This window comes from Aspergillus ambiguus, assembly GCF_047715705.1.
Source record: "Aspergillus ambiguus strain CBS 117.58 unplaced genomic scaffold BDV59scaffold_1, whole genome shotgun sequence".
Taxonomy (NCBI): Eukaryota; Fungi; Ascomycota; class Eurotiomycetes; order Eurotiales; family Aspergillaceae; genus Aspergillus; species Aspergillus ambiguus.
In genome coordinates this window covers 1,394,479-1,415,694 of record NW_027395514.1, presented here as the reverse complement: position 1 = coordinate 1,415,694, position 21,216 = coordinate 1,394,479, and the positions used below count along the sequence as shown (strand labels likewise).

The 21,216-nt window shown below is 52.1% G+C and overlaps 11 protein-coding genes across 11 annotated transcripts; 5 read left to right on the top strand and 6 right to left on the bottom strand.

The window, feature by feature from the left end:
* The first annotated feature begins 579 nt into the window (after window positions 1–579).
* Window positions 580–1,549, top strand: BDV59DRAFT_167210 (MMtag domain-containing protein). Its single transcript, XM_073687856.1, has 2 exons — window positions 580–648; window positions 702–1,549. Exons 1-2 carry the CDS (start codon window positions 611–613, stop codon window positions 1,459–1,461), a joined length of 798 nt encoding a protein of 265 aa, XP_073553377.1. The 5' UTR covers window positions 580–610; the 3' UTR covers window positions 1,462–1,549.
* cwh41 (mannosyl-oligosaccharide glucosidase) lies at window positions 1,550–4,398 on the bottom strand. The gene is made up of 4 exons (XM_073687855.1): window positions 3,986–4,398; window positions 2,848–3,910; window positions 1,884–2,793; window positions 1,550–1,829 (listed from the first exon to the last, which is right to left on the bottom strand). The coding sequence occupies exons 1-4, from the start codon at window positions 4,233–4,235 to the stop codon at window positions 1,584–1,586; spliced, it is 2,469 nt and encodes an 822-aa protein (XP_073553376.1). The 5' UTR covers window positions 4,236–4,398; the 3' UTR covers window positions 1,550–1,583.
* Window positions 4,399–4,516: 118 nt separating this feature from the next.
* Window positions 4,517–6,048, bottom strand: BDV59DRAFT_167206 (FAD-dependent oxidoreductase; the record flags this gene model as incomplete). Its single annotated transcript, XM_073687854.1, has 2 exons — window positions 4,517–5,797; window positions 5,863–6,048. Coding segments are annotated over 2 exons (1,370 nt in total), but the record flags the coding sequence as incomplete, so codon positions are not given.
* A 209-nt stretch (window positions 6,049–6,257) lies between these two features.
* Window positions 6,258–7,467, bottom strand: BDV59DRAFT_167204 (SNUT3/LISCH7 family protein). Its single transcript, XM_073687853.1, has 2 exons — window positions 6,887–7,467; window positions 6,258–6,834 (listed from the first exon to the last, which is right to left on the bottom strand). Exons 1-2 carry the CDS (start codon window positions 7,227–7,229, stop codon window positions 6,461–6,463), a joined length of 717 nt encoding a protein of 238 aa, XP_073553374.1. The 5' UTR covers window positions 7,230–7,467; the 3' UTR covers window positions 6,258–6,460.
* Window positions 7,468–8,868: 1,401 nt separating this feature from the next.
* Window positions 8,869–10,054, top strand: BDV59DRAFT_197505 (Elongator subunit IKI1; the record flags this gene model as incomplete). The annotated part of the gene is made up of 3 exons (XM_073692939.1): window positions 8,869–9,027; window positions 9,111–9,267; window positions 9,324–10,054. 3 exons carry the CDS (start codon window positions 8,869–8,871, stop codon window positions 10,052–10,054), a joined length of 1,047 nt encoding a protein of 348 aa, XP_073553373.1.
* A 97-nt stretch (window positions 10,055–10,151) lies between these two features.
* BDV59DRAFT_6719 (SNAP receptor SEC22) lies at window positions 10,152–11,268 on the bottom strand. Its single transcript, XM_073696893.1, has 5 exons — window positions 11,143–11,268; window positions 11,040–11,074; window positions 10,845–10,954; window positions 10,371–10,776; window positions 10,152–10,311 (listed from the first exon to the last, which is right to left on the bottom strand). Exons 1-5 carry the CDS (start codon window positions 11,174–11,176, stop codon window positions 10,249–10,251), a joined length of 648 nt encoding a protein of 215 aa, XP_073553372.1. The 5' UTR covers window positions 11,177–11,268; the 3' UTR covers window positions 10,152–10,248.
* A 117-nt stretch (window positions 11,269–11,385) lies between these two features.
* Window positions 11,386–13,142, top strand: BDV59DRAFT_167196 (uncharacterized protein). The gene is made up of 3 exons (XM_073687852.1): window positions 11,386–11,632; window positions 11,715–12,194; window positions 12,256–13,142. The coding sequence occupies exons 1-3, from the start codon at window positions 11,516–11,518 to the stop codon at window positions 12,988–12,990; spliced, it is 1,332 nt and encodes a 443-aa protein (XP_073553371.1). The 5' UTR covers window positions 11,386–11,515; the 3' UTR covers window positions 12,991–13,142.
* A 130-nt stretch (window positions 13,143–13,272) lies between these two features.
* BDV59DRAFT_167195 (CLPTM1 family protein) lies at window positions 13,273–15,572 on the bottom strand. Its single transcript, XM_073687851.1, has 4 exons — window positions 15,481–15,572; window positions 14,364–15,422; window positions 13,814–14,299; window positions 13,273–13,753 (listed from the first exon to the last, which is right to left on the bottom strand). Exons 1-4 carry the CDS (start codon window positions 15,520–15,522, stop codon window positions 13,427–13,429), a joined length of 1,914 nt encoding a protein of 637 aa, XP_073553370.1. The 5' UTR covers window positions 15,523–15,572; the 3' UTR covers window positions 13,273–13,426.
* A 34-nt stretch (window positions 15,573–15,606) lies between these two features.
* BDV59DRAFT_167194 (short chain dehydrogenase/reductase family protein) lies at window positions 15,607–17,310 on the top strand. The gene is made up of 4 exons (XM_073687850.1): window positions 15,607–16,111; window positions 16,171–16,256; window positions 16,316–16,551; window positions 16,616–17,310. The coding sequence occupies exons 1-4, from the start codon at window positions 15,831–15,833 to the stop codon at window positions 17,141–17,143; spliced, it is 1,131 nt and encodes a 376-aa protein (XP_073553369.1). The 5' UTR covers window positions 15,607–15,830; the 3' UTR covers window positions 17,144–17,310.
* Window positions 17,311–17,429: 119 nt separating this feature from the next.
* Window positions 17,430–20,071, top strand: BDV59DRAFT_6670 (Mis6 domain protein). The gene is made up of 4 exons (XM_073696884.1): window positions 17,430–17,665; window positions 17,717–17,764; window positions 17,816–18,843; window positions 18,892–20,071. The coding sequence occupies exons 1-4, from the start codon at window positions 17,644–17,646 to the stop codon at window positions 19,990–19,992; spliced, it is 2,199 nt and encodes a 732-aa protein (XP_073553368.1). The 5' UTR covers window positions 17,430–17,643; the 3' UTR covers window positions 19,993–20,071.
* Window positions 20,072–21,131, bottom strand: BDV59DRAFT_6648 (post-initiation translation factor DPC29). The gene is made up of 2 exons (XM_073696880.1): window positions 20,835–21,131; window positions 20,072–20,779 (listed from the first exon to the last, which is right to left on the bottom strand). Exons 1-2 carry the CDS (start codon window positions 21,037–21,039, stop codon window positions 20,151–20,153), a joined length of 834 nt encoding a protein of 277 aa, XP_073553367.1. The 5' UTR covers window positions 21,040–21,131; the 3' UTR covers window positions 20,072–20,150.
* Between the last annotated feature and the right edge of the window lie 85 nt (window positions 21,132–21,216).

The window sequence follows — 21,216 nt, the reverse complement described above, 5'->3', positions numbered from 1 at the left end:
TGACCCTCGATATTATGGATGAGCTACATACTCGTTTGAGGCCTCTCTCAACATTCAATTCTCTAAGCTGCAGGCCTTCCCTCGGACGGGGGCTCCGGGCAGAAGACCGACGACGGATATTCCGGTTGTTGAACGCCATTCCTACAAGCAATCCAGCGAGAGGTGAGGGGAAAAGGGAAAGGACCAAAGAAAACAGCTTCCAGGAAGACCTTGAAAGCTTTGGAAACAGTATTCACGGTAAAAGGGAAGTATAACATGTGATATTGGCAGGATATCAACTATATCAAGGCCATTGGCAGAACATGAGGGGTATCTGTAACTATACCCGGTGTGACATCAGAAGCGGGAGTTGTTCTCTGGCCGAGGAGGGTCATTCCAGATGACATGGTCTGTCCTGCGACTATGTCCGCGGCGAAGGGGTAGACAAAAATTGGGCCATGGTGAGAGACTGACGATGGGGGAGTTGCCGTCGATGAAGTCAGAAATTCGCCGCCTGAAGGCCGCGTGGTGCACGTGCCACCTGCGATAGCTCTCTGCGCATTTATCGGCGGTCATCCGTCACCCGCCGTTCTCTCTCCCCCTCGACTTCTACACCTTTCACCCTACGAATATGGATCTCGTGGCGGGCGTCCGCAAAGAAGGCAGCCGGTAAGTAATTTCGCACCAAGTAGGTATCTTCTACTGACTTTTGCCCTCTCCAGCGGCGGCCGCGGCGACTTCAAATGGTCCGACGTCAAGGAGTCCTCGCATCGCGAAAACTATCTTGGCCACTCCATCATGGCCCCGGTTGGACGCTGGCAGAGTGGTCGGGACCTAATGTGGTACGCACGAGGGGAGGAAGATGGTGAAGACAAGGCTGCGAAAGAACGCGAAGAACGACAACGGGTGAAGGATGCCGAAGCGGAAGCCATGGCGCGGGCGCTGGGACTTCCATTGCCGGCAAAGGATACGACAGCAAATGCCAACATGACCCCGTTGGGCGAAAGAGATGTTCAGAAAGCGGTTCGGGATACGACAAATACGCAAGACTTGGTTGGGGACGAAGGGGGTAAGGGCATTGGATATGGCTCTTATCGTGGCGTAGGTCCGTCTACGTCGGGCGCTGGCGATGAAGACAAGCTCGAAGCCGTCGGGATGGATTCCAGTTCGCGGGAAAGAAGACGCAGGCATGACCGCAGCAGGAGCCCGGGGAGAGATCGCAGACGGGACCGCGCGAGCGGGAGGGACAGAGACAGGGACAGAGACCGCCGGCATCACAGGCATCGGGACGACGGTGAGCATCGCCACAGGAGCCACCGACATCGATCGAGATCTCGGTCGCGGGATCGCGATCGCCGAAGGAGGCATTCTCGATCGCGGTCTAGAAGTCGGACCAGGAGAGATTATGAGAGGAGATACCGAGATGATCGCCATCGTTCGCATCCAAAAGATAGGGACTCGGACTATAGTCGACGACGGTAAACCACTGTCAACAGCTCAAAACACAAACATATTCACGGAGCCTGGAGTTGATTGGCAGGTAATAGCGTACAAATAGTTGTATTCTTTTGGCATTTACCAGAATCTATACACTTCGTGTAGAATTACAGCTCATCATGACCCTTCTTTCCCCCTACGAGGTCAGGCATGGTCATCATCTTCACCACCATACTTGTCCAGCCGGTGAAATGCTGCGTCCGCTGGCCATTGCCGGTCTCCGGGTTATACTGCTCCCACGCGAACCCAGTCTTCTGCCATTCCTTAAACACGTTCTCAACTACGTTCTTGCGCAGTTCCGAGTACATTTCACGCGCCTGTTCCTGATGAGGACCAGGCACGGTTGCGATGTCCTAGGTTCATGGTCAGTTTGTCTTTCGTCTCAAAATGCCGGCGGTTTAACTCACGTAGAGGTTCTTGAACACGAGATAGTTAATGTTCACCCACACAGGGCTTCTCCAATAGTTTTCAGCAGTGCCATAGAATTCATCCTTCTTGCTCAAGCTTCGAATACCATACTCGCTCCAAAGCTCTTCCGGATCGCTGATCAAATCCAAGATGGGCTTGAGACGAGGGCTATCCGGACCCACCATGCCTGTCAAGAAAGGGAAGATAGAGACGTATCCTTTATGACAAACATGGACGCTTTCTTCGAAATCATCGATCGTCGCATCACAGTAAGTTTGGGCGTCCTTGTCCCAGTGAAGGTCATCGATATTCCGTTCGATTGCCGTTTCGTAGACTTTGAACTCTTCCGCATCTTCAGTCTCACCAATCGTCTCCGCAATTCGACGGAGAGCGCGAGTCATCATGCCCATCCAGCTGATCAGGTCCACGTGCAGTTCACCGGGGTGCGGAGGCTGGGCGCGAGGGTAGTCATCGAGACCAGATGTTAAGATATGTTGGATAGAGCGACCGCGCCAGCGATAAGCTTCCTTTGAAGAGAATGCCTCACGGTCGTATGACGTGATATCACCCCGTTGTGTGTTCCGATACCAGAAGTAGTGCTTCTTCAGCAATGGGTAAATTGAGCGGATGTACATCTCACCCAGCTCCGGCTGCTGGAGATAAGCGGACCGGAGTCGCTCCGTTACATCTTCTTCAGACGTATCTTGTACAGAAATGTTCTTCTTCGACTCCAGTTTATCGATAAATGCCTCCAGGATAATAAACAGAGTTGGGGGGTTAGCGTAGTGCGGGTACTGTACAGTGAACTCCGGCGGGACTTTGCTACGGGCTTCCGAGCCTAGAATCTGCTCACGAGCAATCCAGCCATCCTCATCCATCAGGCTGAACCAACTCTTGACAATCTCAAGGCTGTAGGAGGTTAGTATCCTTGAATAAAGCGATAATTGTTGGCTAAATACTCACGCAAGATCCAAATCCCACTCCATCACAGGAATCAAATGGAAACCTTCATCCCAAAGGAAACCTCTGGGGAAGAAAGGGCGAGATGGGACACAGGTAAAAAGATCCTTGGGACCCTCTAGGACTGGCTGAGCTCGAGATCGGGCTTCTGCTGTTTCCTCCCAGAAACCTTCGTTTTCCTCGTCGTACTCAGGAGCTGCCGAACGGTCGACGACGTCGGTGCCGTGGAAGAAACCAATGCCACCGACCAGATTCGACAGCATTGATTTAGAGAACTTTGAATATTTGTCTGTATTGAACGGCGATTTCGGCGAGAGAACTTTATCGAAGCGCTCGGCAAAGGACAGCGAGGCGCTCTCGATCTCTTGGGTGACGGCATCCGAAGTCAATGGCTGCGGCGAAGATCCAGAGGAAAAGAGGATATCAAACTCGAATGCGCCCTTGAAAACCTTCTGGACCAGTTGGACATTACCATCTCCGGGCGAGTGTTTGATCGTGAAGACCTGAGCAGGCGGAGGGGGGTTCTCCTGGCCATATTTCGCTACCATATCGTTGACTCCCTCCTTCATCTGCGAAAACATAATGACCTTGGTCTGCCAGACGTGCTCAGAAGGCATGGTCACACTGGAGACCCAGGTACGATCCAGCGGTTTGTCGTCGTAGACCGGGTGTTCGTGTTCCGGATGCTCATTGCTCTTCGGGCCCGTAGTGACATCAATTGAAAAGTCTCCCAGCTCAGGGGTGTACCCCGTCACTTTCACATCGCCCTCAAATCCGCGAGGATCGTCGCCTTCGTTCGCGACGCCTAGACTGCCTAGTCCTTCCAGGGCACTGTAGAACACGAGCGACGTCGGTTGATCTGGTGAAGCATCGTCACGCGGAACTCCCTTCACGCGAGCCGCCCAGTTTCCTCCATGTTGGCCACCGGGCACCTTGATAAAATCGATGGTCAAGTCCAAGGAGTTCCCTACGTCGTGGATTGTTTCGCGACCACCCTTCCGAATATCGTATTCATCCCAGCCGTAGCCAGCCATGCCTTCGTTCTGCTCGCAGGTATGCCTGAAGTCTTCAAGAGAGTTAGAAAGAGGCTCACAGTCCAATTCTGCAGAGGCAGCTCGGAAATATCATATCGGGGCCATACTTTGTTGCGCTGTGGCATAGTCATCCACCTTCGCCCACATCAACCCGGCGAACAAACTGTTGGGAATCCGGGGCCGGACGCCAAAATAGAGATTGGGTTTGAATGGACCCCATAGTAACGACTGATTGTTTGCTCTCGCGAACTCTCTGTTGAGGACGGAGAGATCATCGACAGGCTCCTGGTTGGCGAGGACTGTAACCGCATAGAACCATAATGATGCGAAGAGAGGGATTGGGCTGAACCAATGCATTTTCTAAACAGAAAGCATCTAGACAACCTTGTAAAAAACAACCTGTCTCAATGGAGAGATCCCATATATAATCGCAACGGGTATACTGCAGCGATTAGAGGACCAGCTCTCTTGGATGGTTGTTGTTGTTGCGGGTTGCGCAGGCCGATGTTATTTATCTGGCATGAGCTCCGGACGATCGTTTATCGGCCGGCCTCCGCTCCGCACGTTACGTATTGGTCCCGCTCTAGCTCCGTTCATGCATACGGCGTAGCAATGGGTAGAATAAGATGTATTTTACTCTGGATAATACGAAATTCTTAAGAATACTCTAACACAGCATGTTTATAAAAAATCAGGCCTCCGATAAGACGGCTTCACGGTCGATCTAAATATATATTAAAGATAATTCCTTGGATCAAGAGACCCAATCTTTGCACTCTTAGCCTGTCCATCAAACACAAACTCGCTGATCAGTTTGCCGGTGCCAGGTGCATTCTGGATCCCCCAGCATGTGTGACCGGCAGCTAGATACAAACCCGTAGTGCCTGTGTGGCCAACCAAAGGTCCTCCACGGACGGCACTCACATTTGGAAGGTAGCAAGCCTGTCGTGCGCAGATCTGTCCATCGCGCAACTCGTCGGAAATACTGCCCACCTGGTTGATGATTTCTTGACAGCGTTTTGGGTCGACTTCAACATCTGCACTGGTCTGAGGAAGCGGAACGGTTTGATCGCCCTCTCCGCAAGCGTAGATGGTGTCATCGGGACGAGCATAAATCTCGGGCGCAGCAACCGTGGCGCGCGAGGGCTTCGAAGGGTCGAAGTTGGCAGGTATCTCGATATTCGTGAACAGCGTATGTGCGCTGACTGGCCTCGTGGGACGAATCACCACGCTGTGGGCACGCATGGACGAGATCGGCGCCTCTGGCAAGACAGATCTCGTCCACGGCCCAGCCGCGATGACGACGTCGGTAGCTGGAATTGTCCGTGAATCACCGGATTCTTTATCAGTATAGGTGAGGGATTCTACGGCATCATTGGAGTATCCGATTCTTGTCACCGAACCCAGGGTGATCTTGGCACCTTTCTCCTCAGCAAGTTTTGCCATCGACGTAGTAAACAAGTACGGATGAACTTGAGCAGTCTCGCCCGGGTCACTCATGCTCTCGTAGCCCCTGAGAAGATCCGGTTCAATCCAGTCCAAGTCTTGAGGGACCTTAGCGCGCTTCAACTTTCCCAAGGCTTCGGCGCTGCGCTTCTGTAGCGAGACAGAGCTACCGTCCCCGCCTTCTTTCTTTTCGCTGAGTGCACGGCCTCGAGCGATAAGTTGCCCACATGCCACTTCTCTATAGCCCCAGCGGTCTTTGCCATTATGTTCCTTGGCTAGCTCAGCATGTAGCTTGTAACTCAATGGCACGATGTTGTGGGGGTACGCCCAGAGTGCCAGGAGACCTCCTGCCTTGCCTGACGCACCGCCTGCAATCTCAGAGGCCTCGATGAGCGTCACAGAATGGTGCAATGGGTCAAAGGATGGGTGTCTTGTCAAATAATACGCCGAGCAGCATCCGATGATGCCCCCGCCTGGAATAAAATTATGAGTACACCAGATCTCGAGATGCGGGGTAGAATTGGAGGAGCGAGCATACCGACGATGACAATGTCACGGCGATTGTCGCTAGCCGCCATTCCGCCGAGTTGTGTAACACGATAACTGAGAGCACTGAGAGCCCTGGGTGACGCCACAATGAGGAGTTCGGAGAAGCAAGAATGGTTTGGGCAGATGGTGCGGAGAGAACGTTGCTTTAAAAGCACTACGTCACCGAAAGTCATGTGCCACGACGAGCCAAACCAACAGGTTGGGCTCAGTATTTATCCTTTTCCATCACAGGACAGTAGTTTCGCACTCTCAGCGTCTAGTAATACCGATTAATTGCTGAATGGGATGGTAAAGCTTGTTTCCTGTGACCCTCAGTCCTTAAGACTCTTCTCAGCACTCTCCATTATCAAACTGTTCAGCAGAAAGATTTTAAGATCAAGAAAATCCATTCATTATGTACCATCAATAAATCGGAGTTAGAGCTCGAATCGACAAAGATACACCACCAGGAAATCTGCGCCAAAGGATGCATAAGTTGCAGCGAGACAAGTCTATCATAGTCCAACCGCCCGAAGAAATGGAAGAAAGTAAACGACGCCCAGGGTATGAGACAGAAGCAAATAATCCTCGCAAATCTGACTTGTTGATCACCGTGAAGGGCTGAGCGGCCGGTTGAAACCCCCTACACGGTTCATGTACTGTCTGTATTCTGTCTGCTTCTCCTTGCGCACGCCGTAGATGTCGTTTCCAGGAACCTTGGTGTTTTTCGTGCTTCGGAACCGCGTAAATCCCATGCTTCTGCGCATCATCGCCTCCAGATCGTCTTCGTCGACGGCGTCCACGTCCATGTCCATTTCATCCTTGACCCGGCTAGGGAGTCTCGAGTCATTCGAGCCGTTTTCGTGTGCCCGGGGATCCCTCCTGCGGTCGGTCCTGGAGCCTCGAGGTGGGGTCCGAGAGTCTCTGTTGCCATTCCGAACGGGGGAGCGCGATCGGTATCGGTCACCTTTCGGGGGATATCCTGAATGAGAATCAGAAAGCGGTCCAACCTTCTCCTGCAAAAATGCACTTACCTCGTCGGTCATAGTATCGTTCGCGACTGGCGCTTCTCTCCCGGTCCCTCGGTCCCCGTCCATCACGATCCCTGTCTCTCCGGTCACGGTCACGGTCCCGATCACGACGATCCCTCGACCAACTCCTCTCCCGACGCCTATCCCTTCGTTCCCTCGAGCGAGACCGGTACCGTCGATCGTCGCGGGCGGGGTCCCGACGCCCGTCGGCTTTGGGGAGTCCGTCGCGGCGAGGACTCCGATCCAACTCTGAACGAGGCTCTGGGGAACGGGTGTTTCGGTCATTCATCTCCCACATGGCCGAGCTATCGACGCGTCGAGCGCGTTTCGTTGGAGGCTCCGACATGTTTTGAAGGCTTGTGATGTGGTCTCAATATGTTTGGTGCGGTGCGTGCGGTGCGATGAGGTCGAGGTGGAGTTGGGTGTTGGCGACAACCACACAAGGCGTTCAGTAAGAATAGGTGTGGATGAGGAAAAAAAGTCGCGGAGTTACTGGCTCATTATCGTACCGAGGTTTTAAGGGGTATCAATGCGGGGGAAAGACAATGAACGAGGAGTCTGCCTGGAGTTGGCGGTTGTTCCACGTCCGACGGAAATTGAAGACTGAACTTTGTACGGGTGGCCGGATGATCCAATCACGCAGTGTTCCCGCCTGTTGAGGGGCGGAAGCCTACATGTACGTGCCCTCTTCGAGACTACACCAACAATTGACTGGTTTTCTTTAAGTTTTAATATTCCATAATGCTCAAATGCCCTCAGACTAACTGATGGTCCTTGCCTATACTAATGCATCGCTCATCGCGTCTATGTCCTCTCGGCATGGCCAGTCGGATGGTTACTAGTAAAGTCAAGGCATCACTACTCTGAAAACCCTTTTATAGAGCTTCCTAATCATAAGGAGTAATCGACTACGCATGATATAATTTTTGCTATTTGATCACAGGCAAGCACAGACTGGCAAAGGGGCGAGGATAACAAGACGTTAAGAATTACATGCCGCGCTGTCTAAAGATGGATAGCTTTGGATTGCTCTTCTAAGGATCTTGGTCGTGCAGCGACTATGTGTAGAGATCGTCCTTGGTCTGGGTAGATAGCTCTTTGGACGGATGAAGGCGATTAATGGCCTGTAAGGGATCTATGTATTGCTGCTGGGGAGTTCCGAAGGGCTTTTGTACGAATGTGGGGGATTCTCCAGTGTGCTCCGCGAGGCGGCGCCTACTGGAGGTCCTTGCGCCAGGTATGTAAGGATTTTGCATCAGAGGGTTCCCTTGGGTAAGACGTTGGAAGGTGTCACAACCTTTTTGCCCTTCGCGATTGTTGTTGCTCCCAAGGCCTTCCCCACGGTAACCTCCTTTGTTTGGACACGCGAGGTGGACTGGCAGGGTGGATTTATATACGAAGAGATGCGATACGGTTAATGGCGATGATCTAGAAGAGGATGATTGTCAGAGATGGAGAGAATAGGGTAGGAATCATCTGACACAGTATCCCGTGATCGTTGTACATAGAGACGTAGATAAGCTGTGAATGAAAAACTGGGAATAACAAGCCTTTTTTTCTTTCTCGTTCTTGAGTTCGAACCGATCCTGCTAAACATCTACATCGTTAGCAGATACGCAAGCACATAATACAGATCTTTCTTTTATCCAATTGAAGTACTATATATACCATCCCAGTCCACATTTACCGAGCCCCCAATTTGGCTTCTAGTATGTTATCCCTGCAACCAATTGTTCCAGTTGCTCCAGTGTTGTGTCATACACAACCTTTAATGCCGTTAAAGTAAAGACGGCACATCTGGGAAGCGCGCAATAATTTCCAATGTTGGGGTCGCTAAGGCTGCAACAAATCGTTTGTTTTAGCGGGCCGTCCCGCCGAGCCTCAGGCTAAGCTCGGCGGCAGTAAAATTCCTCCGACCCCTCCATTCAAGCAAGAGAACCCCGCGCTCCGTCCACCACCTCCAGGACCCTTAGAATCTCGCAGAGATGGCTCCCACAAACCTATCTCACCGCCAGACACATAATCTCCTCTTGATCTCAAAACTTCTGAGTCTCCGAGACACCGCTTCGCCGCTGACCTTGCTTCTGGATTCCTTGGAGCAACCGGCCACGCCGTTGATTAGAGAATATATCCGGCGCGCAAAGGTGAGTCTGCGCTGATTTATCCAGCGACTTGTGGACTGCCATTGTCGATATGCAGTAGGATGACCGGACTGACTCTCGCAAAGATATCTAAAGTTCATATCACTCTTGTTGCCTTTGAGACGCTAAAATCCCCAGATGGAGTGGACGCCTTCGTCTCGGCTCGCCGCAAAACCCCCGCGGAGATCATCAAAGAAGTGACAGCAGCCTATCAACCCCCGACCTCAGCAACTCCTTCACGCCGTATGTCCGGCCCTCTCTTTCCCACATTCTTAGTCCCTCCCCCTCACACCTCCTAGGGCGTCTTGTCCTGATCGACTCCATCAATCCACTCTTGCATTCGAAGAAAACAGGCGCACAGTTCAGTCTGTCGACCTTCCTCGGCTCATTCCTCGCTCCTTCAAATCCTTCCGCCCCCAAGGTCGAGACCTCCCTCGTCGTCACCTTTCACCAAGACATCCCATCTCCTCCCGCACACTCTCCCTATGCCCCGCCACCTCTCTCCATGTTAACGTATCTCGCCACTACCGTGATCCGACTGCATTCGTTCTCCCACATCCTGGCGCAGAAAGCCGCCCGAGACCGCAGCTTAGTAGCGCCGGTGTTCGGACTCGAAGAGGAGCAGGATGGGGTCCTCCTTGGCCGGTTAGATAAACCCAGCGAGAACGATGCCGCGGAGGGCGTCGTGTTGGAGATGGAGCATCGACGTAAAAGCGGACGCGGTGTGCTGGAATGGTATTTCTTACCTCCTGCGTCCCGATACCCGCCCCAGCAGTTCAAAGAGATTGTCACCTTGCTCGACGATCACCCGCTGTATCGTCCTCCTGAAGAACTGGACGCCGGAGTCGGCGAGGAAGAACCGGAGTCTACCTTCGAGTTGCGTCTTACGGAAAAGCAGAGGCGGGATAGGGAAGGGGTCGTTCTTCCGTACTTTGACGCGCAGCAGGGTAACGGTCCTGGGGAAGGAGGTCGGATTCTATACGACATGGGCGAGGAAGATGATTTTGATGAAGAGGAAGACGAGATATGATCGGCTTACAGAATCTGGCGGCATCTGAGCTTCCTCGTGCCTACCAGCTGTTACAGGCACAATGTTTACGATGTGACGACCAGGTATCCGAGGATTTAACGATACAGCGATGGTGTCCTGCAGCCACCAATGTATTAATTATGCATACATCCGTCTCGGCAAGTGGGTATCTGTAGGTGGCCCCCTGCGGACATCTAGAAGAAGCGCCACCAGATGAGGATGAGAAAGAAGAATCCAGCTCCCGCAACCGGGCCATACTACGCAAGTCAGCAACCATCGAGATGATGTGCGAATCGGGCCAAATGTACTGGCTTACCTGTTTCACGAGCAATTCCCAGTTAATGCGCACCGCGGCTTTCCTGTATTTCTTACTATCCTCGCGCAGACGCCCGGACAATTCACCCATTCGCTCCAGACTGTCACCTCGGTAGAGAAGATCTTCGATGTTTTTCGTCATGACTTTCGTTACGTCGCGCAGCTCATCATTTAGGCGATCGAGATTCTGCGAGGCCCGGCTATCCTGGTAGAGCTTCTTGGTTCGTTGGATGAAGGTGTCGAACTCCACGAAGGCGTAGGGTCGCAGGTTGGGCGAGTGGATCTGCGCTGGGGAATATGTGGTGGTGAATTCGGAGGCTACATCGGCAAGATATGTGAAGGCGAGTTTGCGCGGGTAGGAACGATCGCATATACAAAGAAAGCAGACGTCATCTTGGATCAGATAGCTGGTTTTCGTAATGGCGAGTTAGCCGTCAGACGGACCTCCTCACCGACACCGTAACTGCTCACTTACTGTAGGTTGAATTGACCGGATTCGATACTAGCCTGGGGAGCGGCATTGCGATTCAATCGGCGGAATATCATCTTGACCTGCGATTTGATCTCGGAGAGTTCGACCTCGGACTGAAGGGTGCGTGGTGAAACGCAAGTGTCAGTTGCAAGCGTGTGGTTGACCAGCGGGGAACAGTCATGGCAGTGAATAGCTAACCTGCTCATCGTCCACCGAGGCAGCGAGCATCAGGCCTTTTCCTCTCGTCGTCAGCGTCCATCTTGACCATCTCGACCACCGTCTCCGCGCGGACGGATCTTACCATCAAGCCTGGCGATCTGAGTTGATTTCACCATCGTCTCCAGGACCAGACAAGTCCACTAATCGAGATTGCACGCCTTTTGGAATAAGTGCAAAGGCAGAGACAGAGTTGGTTGTTCAGTGACAGACAGCGTCCTTCCAGTTGTTGTCCATTTGCTTCGGGGAAACATGGCCCGCAAACGCAAGGCGGTCGGCCGCGGCAAAACCAGGAAGCAGCCAGCGAGGTATGTACCTGCCGCTCATGCTTATCTCCACCGGGTCAATTCGCTCTGGGCGTGCTATATACAGTCTAACCATGATTATATGTCAGGGGCCGTCCTTCTGACTCTACTAATGCGGCGAAGTCAACCAAACCGGGCAAGTTGAGTGGCGCTATGTCGTCTGGAAACACCAGGCCCAAGCGGAACCCGAGGAGAGCTGCCAAAGATCGGTTCGAGGAGCACAAGCTTTTGACGAGCCCGACCTCACAGTTGGTGGATCTGGACCTTGTAGTACGTGATGATGGAGCTAGGGGGAAATGTTCTTGCCTGAGAAAGAAGACAGAAGCATCCCTTGCTGACTGATCTTGTATAGAAACTCCTCGCTCGCCCCGAAGCCTGGGATTGCCTTGAAGAAGCGGAGAAGGAAGAAATCCTCAAGCTGCTCCCTGACGACGTCCAACCCAACTCGGATCCTTCGTCAGATGATCCGGATGCAAAGATACCCCCGTTGCCGCAGTCGTTCCTCCGCTATTCGAATAACTGGCGGGACGGCGTGCGGCATTTCCAGCTAGACCTGCAGCTGGGTCGTTACGACCCGGAATGGCTACGGCAGGCGGAAGAGGCTACGCAGCAGAGGGCTGCGGGGAAATTCGACAAGTTCAAAGAGCAAGAATTCGAGGAATTCTGGGGGCAAAAACAGAAAGTGGACCTGAGTCTCCCATCCGGAGAGAGCGCCCAAGTGCGGTTTTCCACCCTGGTTGAACAAGGCTGTTTCCGTACCGGAGATGTGTTCAAGTTTTCGCGGGCATTCACAAAAGCGAAGGACAAGATACTTGTTGAGAAAGAGGCCAGAGTATGAATCCTCCGATGGGGCTTTGCGCCTCTCGCGGAACCACCTATTGACATGTTGACAGGTTGTGGAAATCCACGGCGGAAAACTCAGCTTTTCGACGCCTCCAGGTCAGCGGGTTTTCCTTCCAGTTATTGCGGCTGCGTCCCCGGAAGGTTTAACAACAAGAGGCGCTGTCCGCTCTCATACATCCTCGGCCGTTATCGTGGAAGCGAAGGATCCCACCAAAGAACCCGAAGAAGCCCGGTTGAAAGATTATCATACGAAGGAACATGCATCTTCTGATCCTACAGTATTACATAGGCCCACGAAGCGTGCACGTATAGCCGCAAATGATCAACCCGAACCTGACAGATTCCCAGCTCACAGCGAGTCCGAGCCTGTCAATACCACTAAATCCATGGCAACTCTCCCAGCGGAGGCACACGATGAGCATGGAGTCTCCGAGCGAGAACAGCCTCTTGTCAAAGACGACGAAGAAACCAATTCCAAACCGGAAAATGGTCATGAGGAACCGGATGGTTCTGTGGATGTTCCGTCTGCCAGCGAAAACGGCTCATCAGCTGTGGAAAACAACCCTGCGGGTGCTCATGAAGTGATCATCCGCAATATCCAAACCCCTAATACCCTTCGTACCAAAATTGTGGCAATCGATGGGCGACTCACCAGTACCTCTCATGGCAATCCCTGGAAGGATTTTCGTTGTTATCGGGACAATCAGGATATGGGGAGCTTATGGGACATCCGGGAACGTTGGTTCGTCAACAACAACAAAGGTTCAAAAACGGCAGACCCTTGAGGGCTGTCTACTCACGACTGTTACGAATTACTGCAGGTGGGGTATTATCTTTGGCTTTGCACTGCTAGAACGGCGATTTTGTTTCTTTTTCGCGGTGTCTTCACGTCTATGAACCGACGGTTGGGATCAATCCCTAAAACTTCGATTTTCCATCTTTATTTCTTATGGCGCTTTAGGTGGCGCCTTTGCCGTATATCCGTCCGCGTAAGAAGCACCTTCGAACTGATTTCGTACTCGTGGGACGCGAGGTGCGTAGCAGCTCTTGTCTAGCTGTAGATTGGGTTTCGATAAAAGCGACCTGCATTCTATGCTATATTATTCAAGTAACCTACAGGCTCACTGCCCCCACTGTTACATAAAACACATCAACCTCACAATCAGAAAAAACAGGTGTATCTCAAGACAGTGGTCGAATGTAGAAACGGCCTCCCCGCCTTCACTTTCTCTTCCGAGTAGAAGCCTTGGTGTTCTCCTTTCCGGTTGCCCGGGAGGAAGAAGTCTCAGGCTTGGGGGTATCCGCTTCAGCAGGGGCCGACGATTCCCCTTCCTCATCGCTGTCGCCTCCCTGGCCGAATTCGTTGACGCGCTTGTAATCAACCTTGTACTTGTAGCTCTGGTAGAGCCAGATAAAGAAGATCACGTCATCGCGGAGGGTCGCGAGCCGGTGAAGCCAGGGCATCTTAACCGTGAACGCAAAGAGATCGTCGATGAAAGTGTTGAGGAACTTGTATGTCAAAGCCTTGCCGGGCATATGAGCCACCGACTAAAGTTCTCACGTCAGTACTTTTGGGTTTGAAAACGACAAGGACGGTTAGCGACGCACCTTCAGCCGATAGTTGATGTACAAGCTAGGAACCATCATCAAGAACCCATAGGTGTATACACTGCCAACGAGCGTCTCGATCACATAGGAGTACCACGACTTATGGGTGTTATAGATAAGACTGTAGGCGGCATATGCGCCCAGGAGAGGCACAGCGATAATGTAGAGCCAGCGGAAGGCAATTTCATCATACTCCTTGGTCTTCTGCTCCGTTTCGCTGAGCTTATGCTTGTCCTCGAACACGATGACATACGGCAGGAAGGAATAGAACGAGTTAGCCGGCGGAGGACGCAAACGCACGTCAACGGTCTTTGTGATTTTCCATGCTTCCAACAGAATACCAAAGCCTTGACTGGCTAGGATCATCCAAGAAGTGTTATCGCTGTTGTCCATCAGGTAGAGGAAAACGACGGTTTGCATGAAGACGTTGGCCAAGATGGTGCGGACTGAGGTGCCGACCACATCTTTCTTCTTACGCCAGTGAGACTGTTGGTTGAAGATGGCAGTTAGCATTGGGGTACCTACGCCCGGAAGCAACGGTGTGGCTTACAATGTCATTTTTAAATGCGAGCGTTTCGAAGACCATGTGCAGAATAGTAACCACGCCAGTCGTGCCCAGCAAGTAGATGTTGGTATTCAGAAGGACTTCCTTGATCATCTCGAACTCGCTGCCGTCTCCACCACCAGCGGTGGTCTGACCGAACGCAGCCTGACGAGCCGTCTGCTTAGCGCTATCATCAATGCTGGCCATCATGCTGAACTTCCAGTTCTGCAAGTTGTTGAGGGTTATGCGAAGGGGCACAGTGTCCACAGTCGAGTTTAGCTCCGTCATGTGACTGCGAAGTTGCCAGAACGTGTTCAGGAACACAATCGGATAATACCATCCGTTTTGCCCGGAGGCATCTCTTGCGCCGGACGTCTCCAGCAGCATGTGCTTACGAACAGCCGGGTGGATTTGGCGGTACCTCTGAACTCCAGAATCCGGAATGACCGACACAGTAAAGTTCGGATGGTAGAAAGAGGCAATTGAAACATCAGGAGTGTCATCTTCCTCCTCTTCCTCGGCTTCATCAGAAGTAGCGAGTAAGTTCTTGAGCTTCTTGACCTTCTTCTTGGGAAGATACTGGTTCAATGGGCGGAAGAAATGGATCGCATTGTCGGAGCTATAGTCCTTCGCGGTAGGATCAAGCTGATGACCCGAAAGGCCGACAAAGAAGTGCGCCCACAAGGTTCCATTGAGCTGAGCCTCCTTGGGGAGCTTGATGGTAGTCTCGATCTCCCGGGTGTCAGAGTAGTTTCCGATGGTGAAATTCTTCTCCTGGAGTACCAGCTGGTTTGAAGAAGAGGATTTGGAGGTGGGATTCGCAACCGACGAAGAAACATAGATGTTCATGTCCAGGGCACTATCAGCGGGCCAGATGGGGGCAACCGCGTCGGGCACATGGTTGTAGTTGGTGATCTCAGAGCGAGGAGGCCGGTCCGCAAACGCAGGCACGATTCCTTTCCCAGTCTGCCCACCACTCTCCTGGTTCTTATTGAAGAATTGTCCAATGACGAACTGGGCTAGGAAGAAGAAGGCAAGGCCCTGGATGGCGGCCTTGAGGCCAGACTAGGAAAACGATGACTGTCAGTTCACATAAACAGGACCCCAACTTGGAGATACGCACGCCAGACTCCTGGTCCTCCCGACGCTGTCGCTGTTCGGGCATTGTACCGGAGGGATGATCTGTCGAGATGTGCGACAGAGAAAGGGAGAGATGGAAAGGGAAGGGAAGAAGTCGAGGAGGGAAGAAACCCGACTAGCACTTGGCGGGTCCTTCCCCGGTCTTATCGCCGGCCCGCCGCCGCCTTGACGTTCAACAACATCATTCTTACTTGCGACATCCCCGTCTTTTCAACCACCAACCTCGACCACTCGCTTTCGTCTTTACTTCCCTACGCCCGTAATCCCCTCTCGCCCCCGATTCGCGAGCTGCGCGATGGACATGCCCGCCGTCTGAATGTCGACTACGCCCTCATGTCGGACGTCCATCCCTCCCCCGATTACTCCCGCCCACAGTTTCCCGCCCATAATGAACCGAGGGTTTGGGTGATCACGGCCGGAGACTCGCCCATTGGGATTTCAGTAACCCGTCAGATTCTTATACATGGAGACTACGCGCTAGTTGGTCTGGCTCACTCGAGTCTCGATCGAGATGAGTGCCGTCGCGAGGGCTTCGAGGCTTTCCGCGCCGAAATCGAAAGTCATCGCAACGAGGGATGGCCGGAACGGTTCAAGTGCTCTCCGCTGGATATAAGGTGTGATATGTCATCCATTGTGCAAGGTTTCAGTGCGCAGGCTTACATTTACCGTGTAGGAAGATGGGAGAGTGTCAGGCACTTGTCGCAAATGCAGTTGCGACGTTCGGAAAGATGGATATGCTGCTTTGCTGCACAAGTCAAAGTATGTATTCCCAAGCGCTTTGTTTCTTTCTACGAATCTGACACTCACCGGCTTTTCAGCTCTCATCGGGACAGTGGAAGAACTGTCGGCTTCGCAGCAAAATCTCAACCTCGTTAGGGACCAGTTCGAGATTAATTACTTTGGCCCTCTCAACATTATAAAGGCATCGTTGCCGCATATGCGCAGGCAAAAGTCCGGCCATATAATGATCCTCTCTGGAATTACCGCTCATATTGGCACACCTGGGCTTGGGATGTATTGCGCAGCTGGTTGGGCCCTCGAGGGCTTTTGCGATGTAAGAATGGACTCGCCTGTTGCTCGTCATGCCATCTACATGCTAATTCCAATGGTCTATCCAGAGTCTCGCTTACGAGATCGCTCCTTTCAACGTGAAACTCACGATCTTCCAATGCAGCATCGAAATCGGCATCCTTACGAACCTCGTCACCAGCGTTCCTCCCATCATCCCCGCATATTCGTCCGCGAGTAATCCCGCGCCACTTTTCCGTGGAATCCTAAACCGGCTAGTACCCCGGCTACCCAATCCGCAGGTTGGGGACAATGGTCACAATGCCGGCTCCGCCGAGGAGGGACCATTCTCCGGGCCGGATGTTCAATCAACGTATCCGCCTCTGAGTTCCGCGCACATGGAAGTCTTAGTTATGGAAACGGTGTACGCCATTACCGCCATTGGCGGCCATGAAAACCCACCCTCGCGGCATATCGTCGGGCAGGAAGGTGTCGCAAGTGTGAAGGAAAAGCTGAAAACTGTCAGCGAAGAACTCGAGGACTTCATTCAGTCGAGCTTTGCGGTTGACTATGCTGCCGATGGAGATCGACCCTCTAAGGAAGATCAGTCGGCGGTGATGAGTACCGAGGGGGTTTAAGACATAAAGCGGCTGCACAGGGTGTTGTAATTGGTATATTTAAGCGAGGGAATCATGCGAATTGACGGTATTTAGGTCTATCTTAATACATATCACGAGAATGAACTACGATAGAATCATCCTCAGGGTTGAAATGTATGTAGCAAGTGATGTCTATAACTATAGAGCCGGCTTAATGAAGTTGGCGCAATTGAAGTTTGGCTGCCGCGCCGAATGCGGTTTAGTAATTCCCGCGACTTTCATCGCGACTTGCGACGGGACCATAAACAGTTCATTATTCGCACCTACAACCTTCGCCTACGACTGATGATCATTCTGCGCCTTGTGGATATCTTTATCTCGCGGACGATAGCCTCCTGATAACATTGCGCTTCGGTCCTATGCACTGGAGAGACGCGAGAAGAGTCCGGTAGTGCGAAACCCCGGTCTTCCGCCGGCCGTGCCAAGCAAGATAAACAGATGTCCACTGCGCCATAAAATAAGTGGAAATAGTTACGACGATGTCTTCTGAACCAGAAAGAGGTAAGCTACTCTTTTGTCTTTATCCTTGGTTTGTGTGCTCACACTGCGTAGAACCTGAACCAACGAGCCTTCTGGACGCGATCGAGCATCTCGAAGCAGGTAAGATAATCTGTGAACTTCATGTCAAGTACACTGAATGACGTTCGAAAGTTGCGCCTGTACCTTCCAAGCAGAGATACACAGATGCTGGCAAGCTAGCGAAAACCATTGCTTCCCATGCGTATGACAGTGGACTTCCTGGAGCTGCACTTGAGCGCGTGACGAAGATTCTTACCACAAGCAATCACCTCGACCAAGGCACTGTCACCACCTTGATCAAGAACTTGTATCCCGCGGAGAGGGTCCCGTCTAAGCTCGTTACCCAGGTTGTGTGCTGTCTGGGCCCGAGCAAGAACAAGCCCTCTCCAGCCACACAGGTTCAGCTGGTACGATGGTTGATACTAGTCTATGACTTCCTCGAAGATCGATCTCACCTCTCGAAACTTTATGCAGTACTCTTCAATTACCTTGACATGATCTCACTGCGCAAGCCTCTATGTCACATTCTCTCTTTCATCACCCGTCGCAAGCATGTCAAACCATTTCGAATCCAGGCTCTTATGGAGCTGGTTCGTTCCTCAGGTGGAGATGAAAGAGAACTTCTCACTCTCCTGAAAGTTTTCAAGAACTACTGTCCCGACGTGATTGTTGGCGATGTGGGGATGTTCGGAAGGAAGGGACTGGTCTTCAAGCATCCAGATCCGGAATGGTCGAGCCATCTGAAGCTTCTGCAAGACGCGAATTTGGAGCGATTGCAGGCGACACAGCCGTCAAGCTTTCAAGTGGTCCACAGAGGATTGGCGAAAAGAAGTAAAATGGAGGTCATTGTTCCCGATGTGCAGACTTCCCGCGTATCGCGTAACCACACGTCGCTGGAAGAACTGCGTGGCATCGAGCATTTTGTTGACAAGATCGATAAGATCGAACTACCAAATCAAATAATATCGACGCTTGGAGACAATATTGCTCAAAAGTATTTGTTTTTGGTTGAGTCCGAAGCCGCCAGTCACCGGCTGGATGATTGGCTGAAAAGTTTTCTGAGTGATCAACTGGATGCTGCTCAGAATGACTGGAATGATGAAAATGAATCCCTGGGCTATATCCTAAGTCTATGTGTGGCTTATGTGCAGTACACGAAGGTAGGCATTCCCCCGTGCTCCTTGACCAAGTGACTTACGATGTTATAGGAGGTACCTGCAGCAGTTACTTCATTCTTGAAATCATATCTTCGTTCCTGGAATGGCAAGGACCATAAAGATCAGATATATGGTATTCTTGAGTACGTTGTCCTCGATGACTATGACTCTATACGAGATACCTTGTTGGCGCCCCTAGAGTCCGCTGTCGTGGAAAATGTGTTCCCATCGCAGCCCAGCCTACTCGAGTTTAATTCTGCTCTGATTCGCCACTGGGGCGTTCGACTGCGGGCACAGCCTTTCACTCTAGAAGAGTCGAAGCCTTTACGTCGACTTATATCACATGCAGAGACCCTGGCGTTGTCGGCCCTAGAGTGCTCTCCTGCTTTGCAAGAGGCTGAAACAGATGACTCTGCAGGTTCAAAACCAGCTGCATTGTCAGTGGTCGAGTTTTATTGCACCTTGGCTGACTTGTTTTCACATGCTTCCGCTAATGGCAATATCCGACTTACAATCCCTTTAGCGCCTACTGTCTATAGTCTTGTGTTCACCTCTGTGAATTCAACACTTTCAATCGCGAGTTCAGTGCTTGCGGCCTATAAGTCGTCCTTTGAAGCATCCCTGGGATCACAGTTGCTGCAGACACCGAATTCCACAGACTCACTCTACCCGATGCAAGTTGTTGGCCGATTCAATGGCTACATCATGGATATCTGCAATCTCCTGTGGCGCAACCGAGGGCTTAATTCAGAAGACCCGAACGCGTTAGGCTGCTTGATACCTCCGCCGACGACTCGAGTACTTGCACGGTACGTTCAAGAGACACACAATGCTTCTCGAGACAGGCGGCGCGAGGCTGCCTTTACTTATACTATCGCCTCGATATTTTCCTTGAGTCACCATGTTGCTTTGTGCAATATGTCCGCGGCATGTTTTGCCGACATAGAGGAGGAAAGCAACATCCGTGAAGATCAGCCGAGACTACACAAACCAGTGACACAAAAGGCGTTGACTGCACTGGAGAAGGACGGTGGTGTCAAGATGACGTGGCAGGAATATCGAGTGCGGATGCTCGACTGGCTTGATGGGATTGGCAGTGATGGGATTGGAAATCTAATGCGGAGCACCATGAAGGCCTTGCGTAAGGAATAATTATGTGAAGAGGCTGGGTGATAGTTATTACATGTATTGGGATATCCCAGGCATGATGTTAGTTCCCTGTGCCAGGAAGCTGGTATCTAAAATCTATGGTACAGTAGAGTTACAGATAGTTCGTGAATCATATATAGGAGCAGCGGAAGCCACACGTCTCATGAGAAGCTTGATGTGGCGTTCAAGTAAATGTCGCGCACGCCAGCCTCCTCGCGAATTGCACTCAGAATGTCCTCGAGATCCTTGACGTGCTCTTCGTCCTTGACCTCGACTAAAGTGTCCTGATTGGGGTCCCAAATGATTTCTAATTCATGAATCGCAAGACCGGACGATTTTGCGAGAGATTCACCGACACTTTTTGTTTCGTTGGGTTCCGTGAACACAAGCAGGCGGCCTTCATCGTCTGTGGTGATGTCGGTAGCGCCCGCCTCAATGGCCTGATCGAGATAATCGTCTGGGTTCAAACCATCCTTCTTTTCAAACAGCACCCGGCCTTTCTTCTGGAACAGGTACGTTGTGGGAGTGACAGTCCCACCGACATCCTTGATCAGATGGCGAACATCCTGCAGCAGACGAGCTTTCTGGTCGGTCTGACACTCAATCACGGCGGCGACGGAGTTGGGCAGCATTGCTTCAATCGTCACTGATTCGAGGGTTTCCCCGGTGATACTGATCCCCTGTCCCCTCGCGATAGCTGCCTCGATAACGGCGTTGGGGATCCCGGCGCGTTTTGCGTTCGAGAGGGCGAGGGTCAGGCGCGGGTTGAACTTGGTGTCCGGTCCCCACACTGGGCGGCGTCAATTGAGAACGAATCGCGAGAATCCAAGCTCAGGGATGCATACTCTGTGTTGCAGTGCTGATTTCCTTGCCGATGATCTGGCGCTCCTTGCTTTTAGCCTTGTCATTTTTAGCCTTGTGATGCTTGATCTGGGACCAACGGTTATGTCCAGCGCAGCGCGGAGACGCCGTGGTGAAGCTGCGAGAGAAATCTGAACCGAATGAATTGCGGCATCGTAACCGCCTGGACAGAACGGTAGTCAAGGACATGACAACGTTAGGGGTGATGGGTGTTGTTGTTCCCTTCCTCGTACTGCATCCGACAGGCGGCCAGCCGGCCCGAGGGTTTCTCCGGGGCTCCTTCTCCGTCCCCGGAACCAGTCGAGCCCATCGCGGCGGCTCTTATTATTAAGGGGCCTGGAGTCCGTGACAGCTGTTATTGATTCC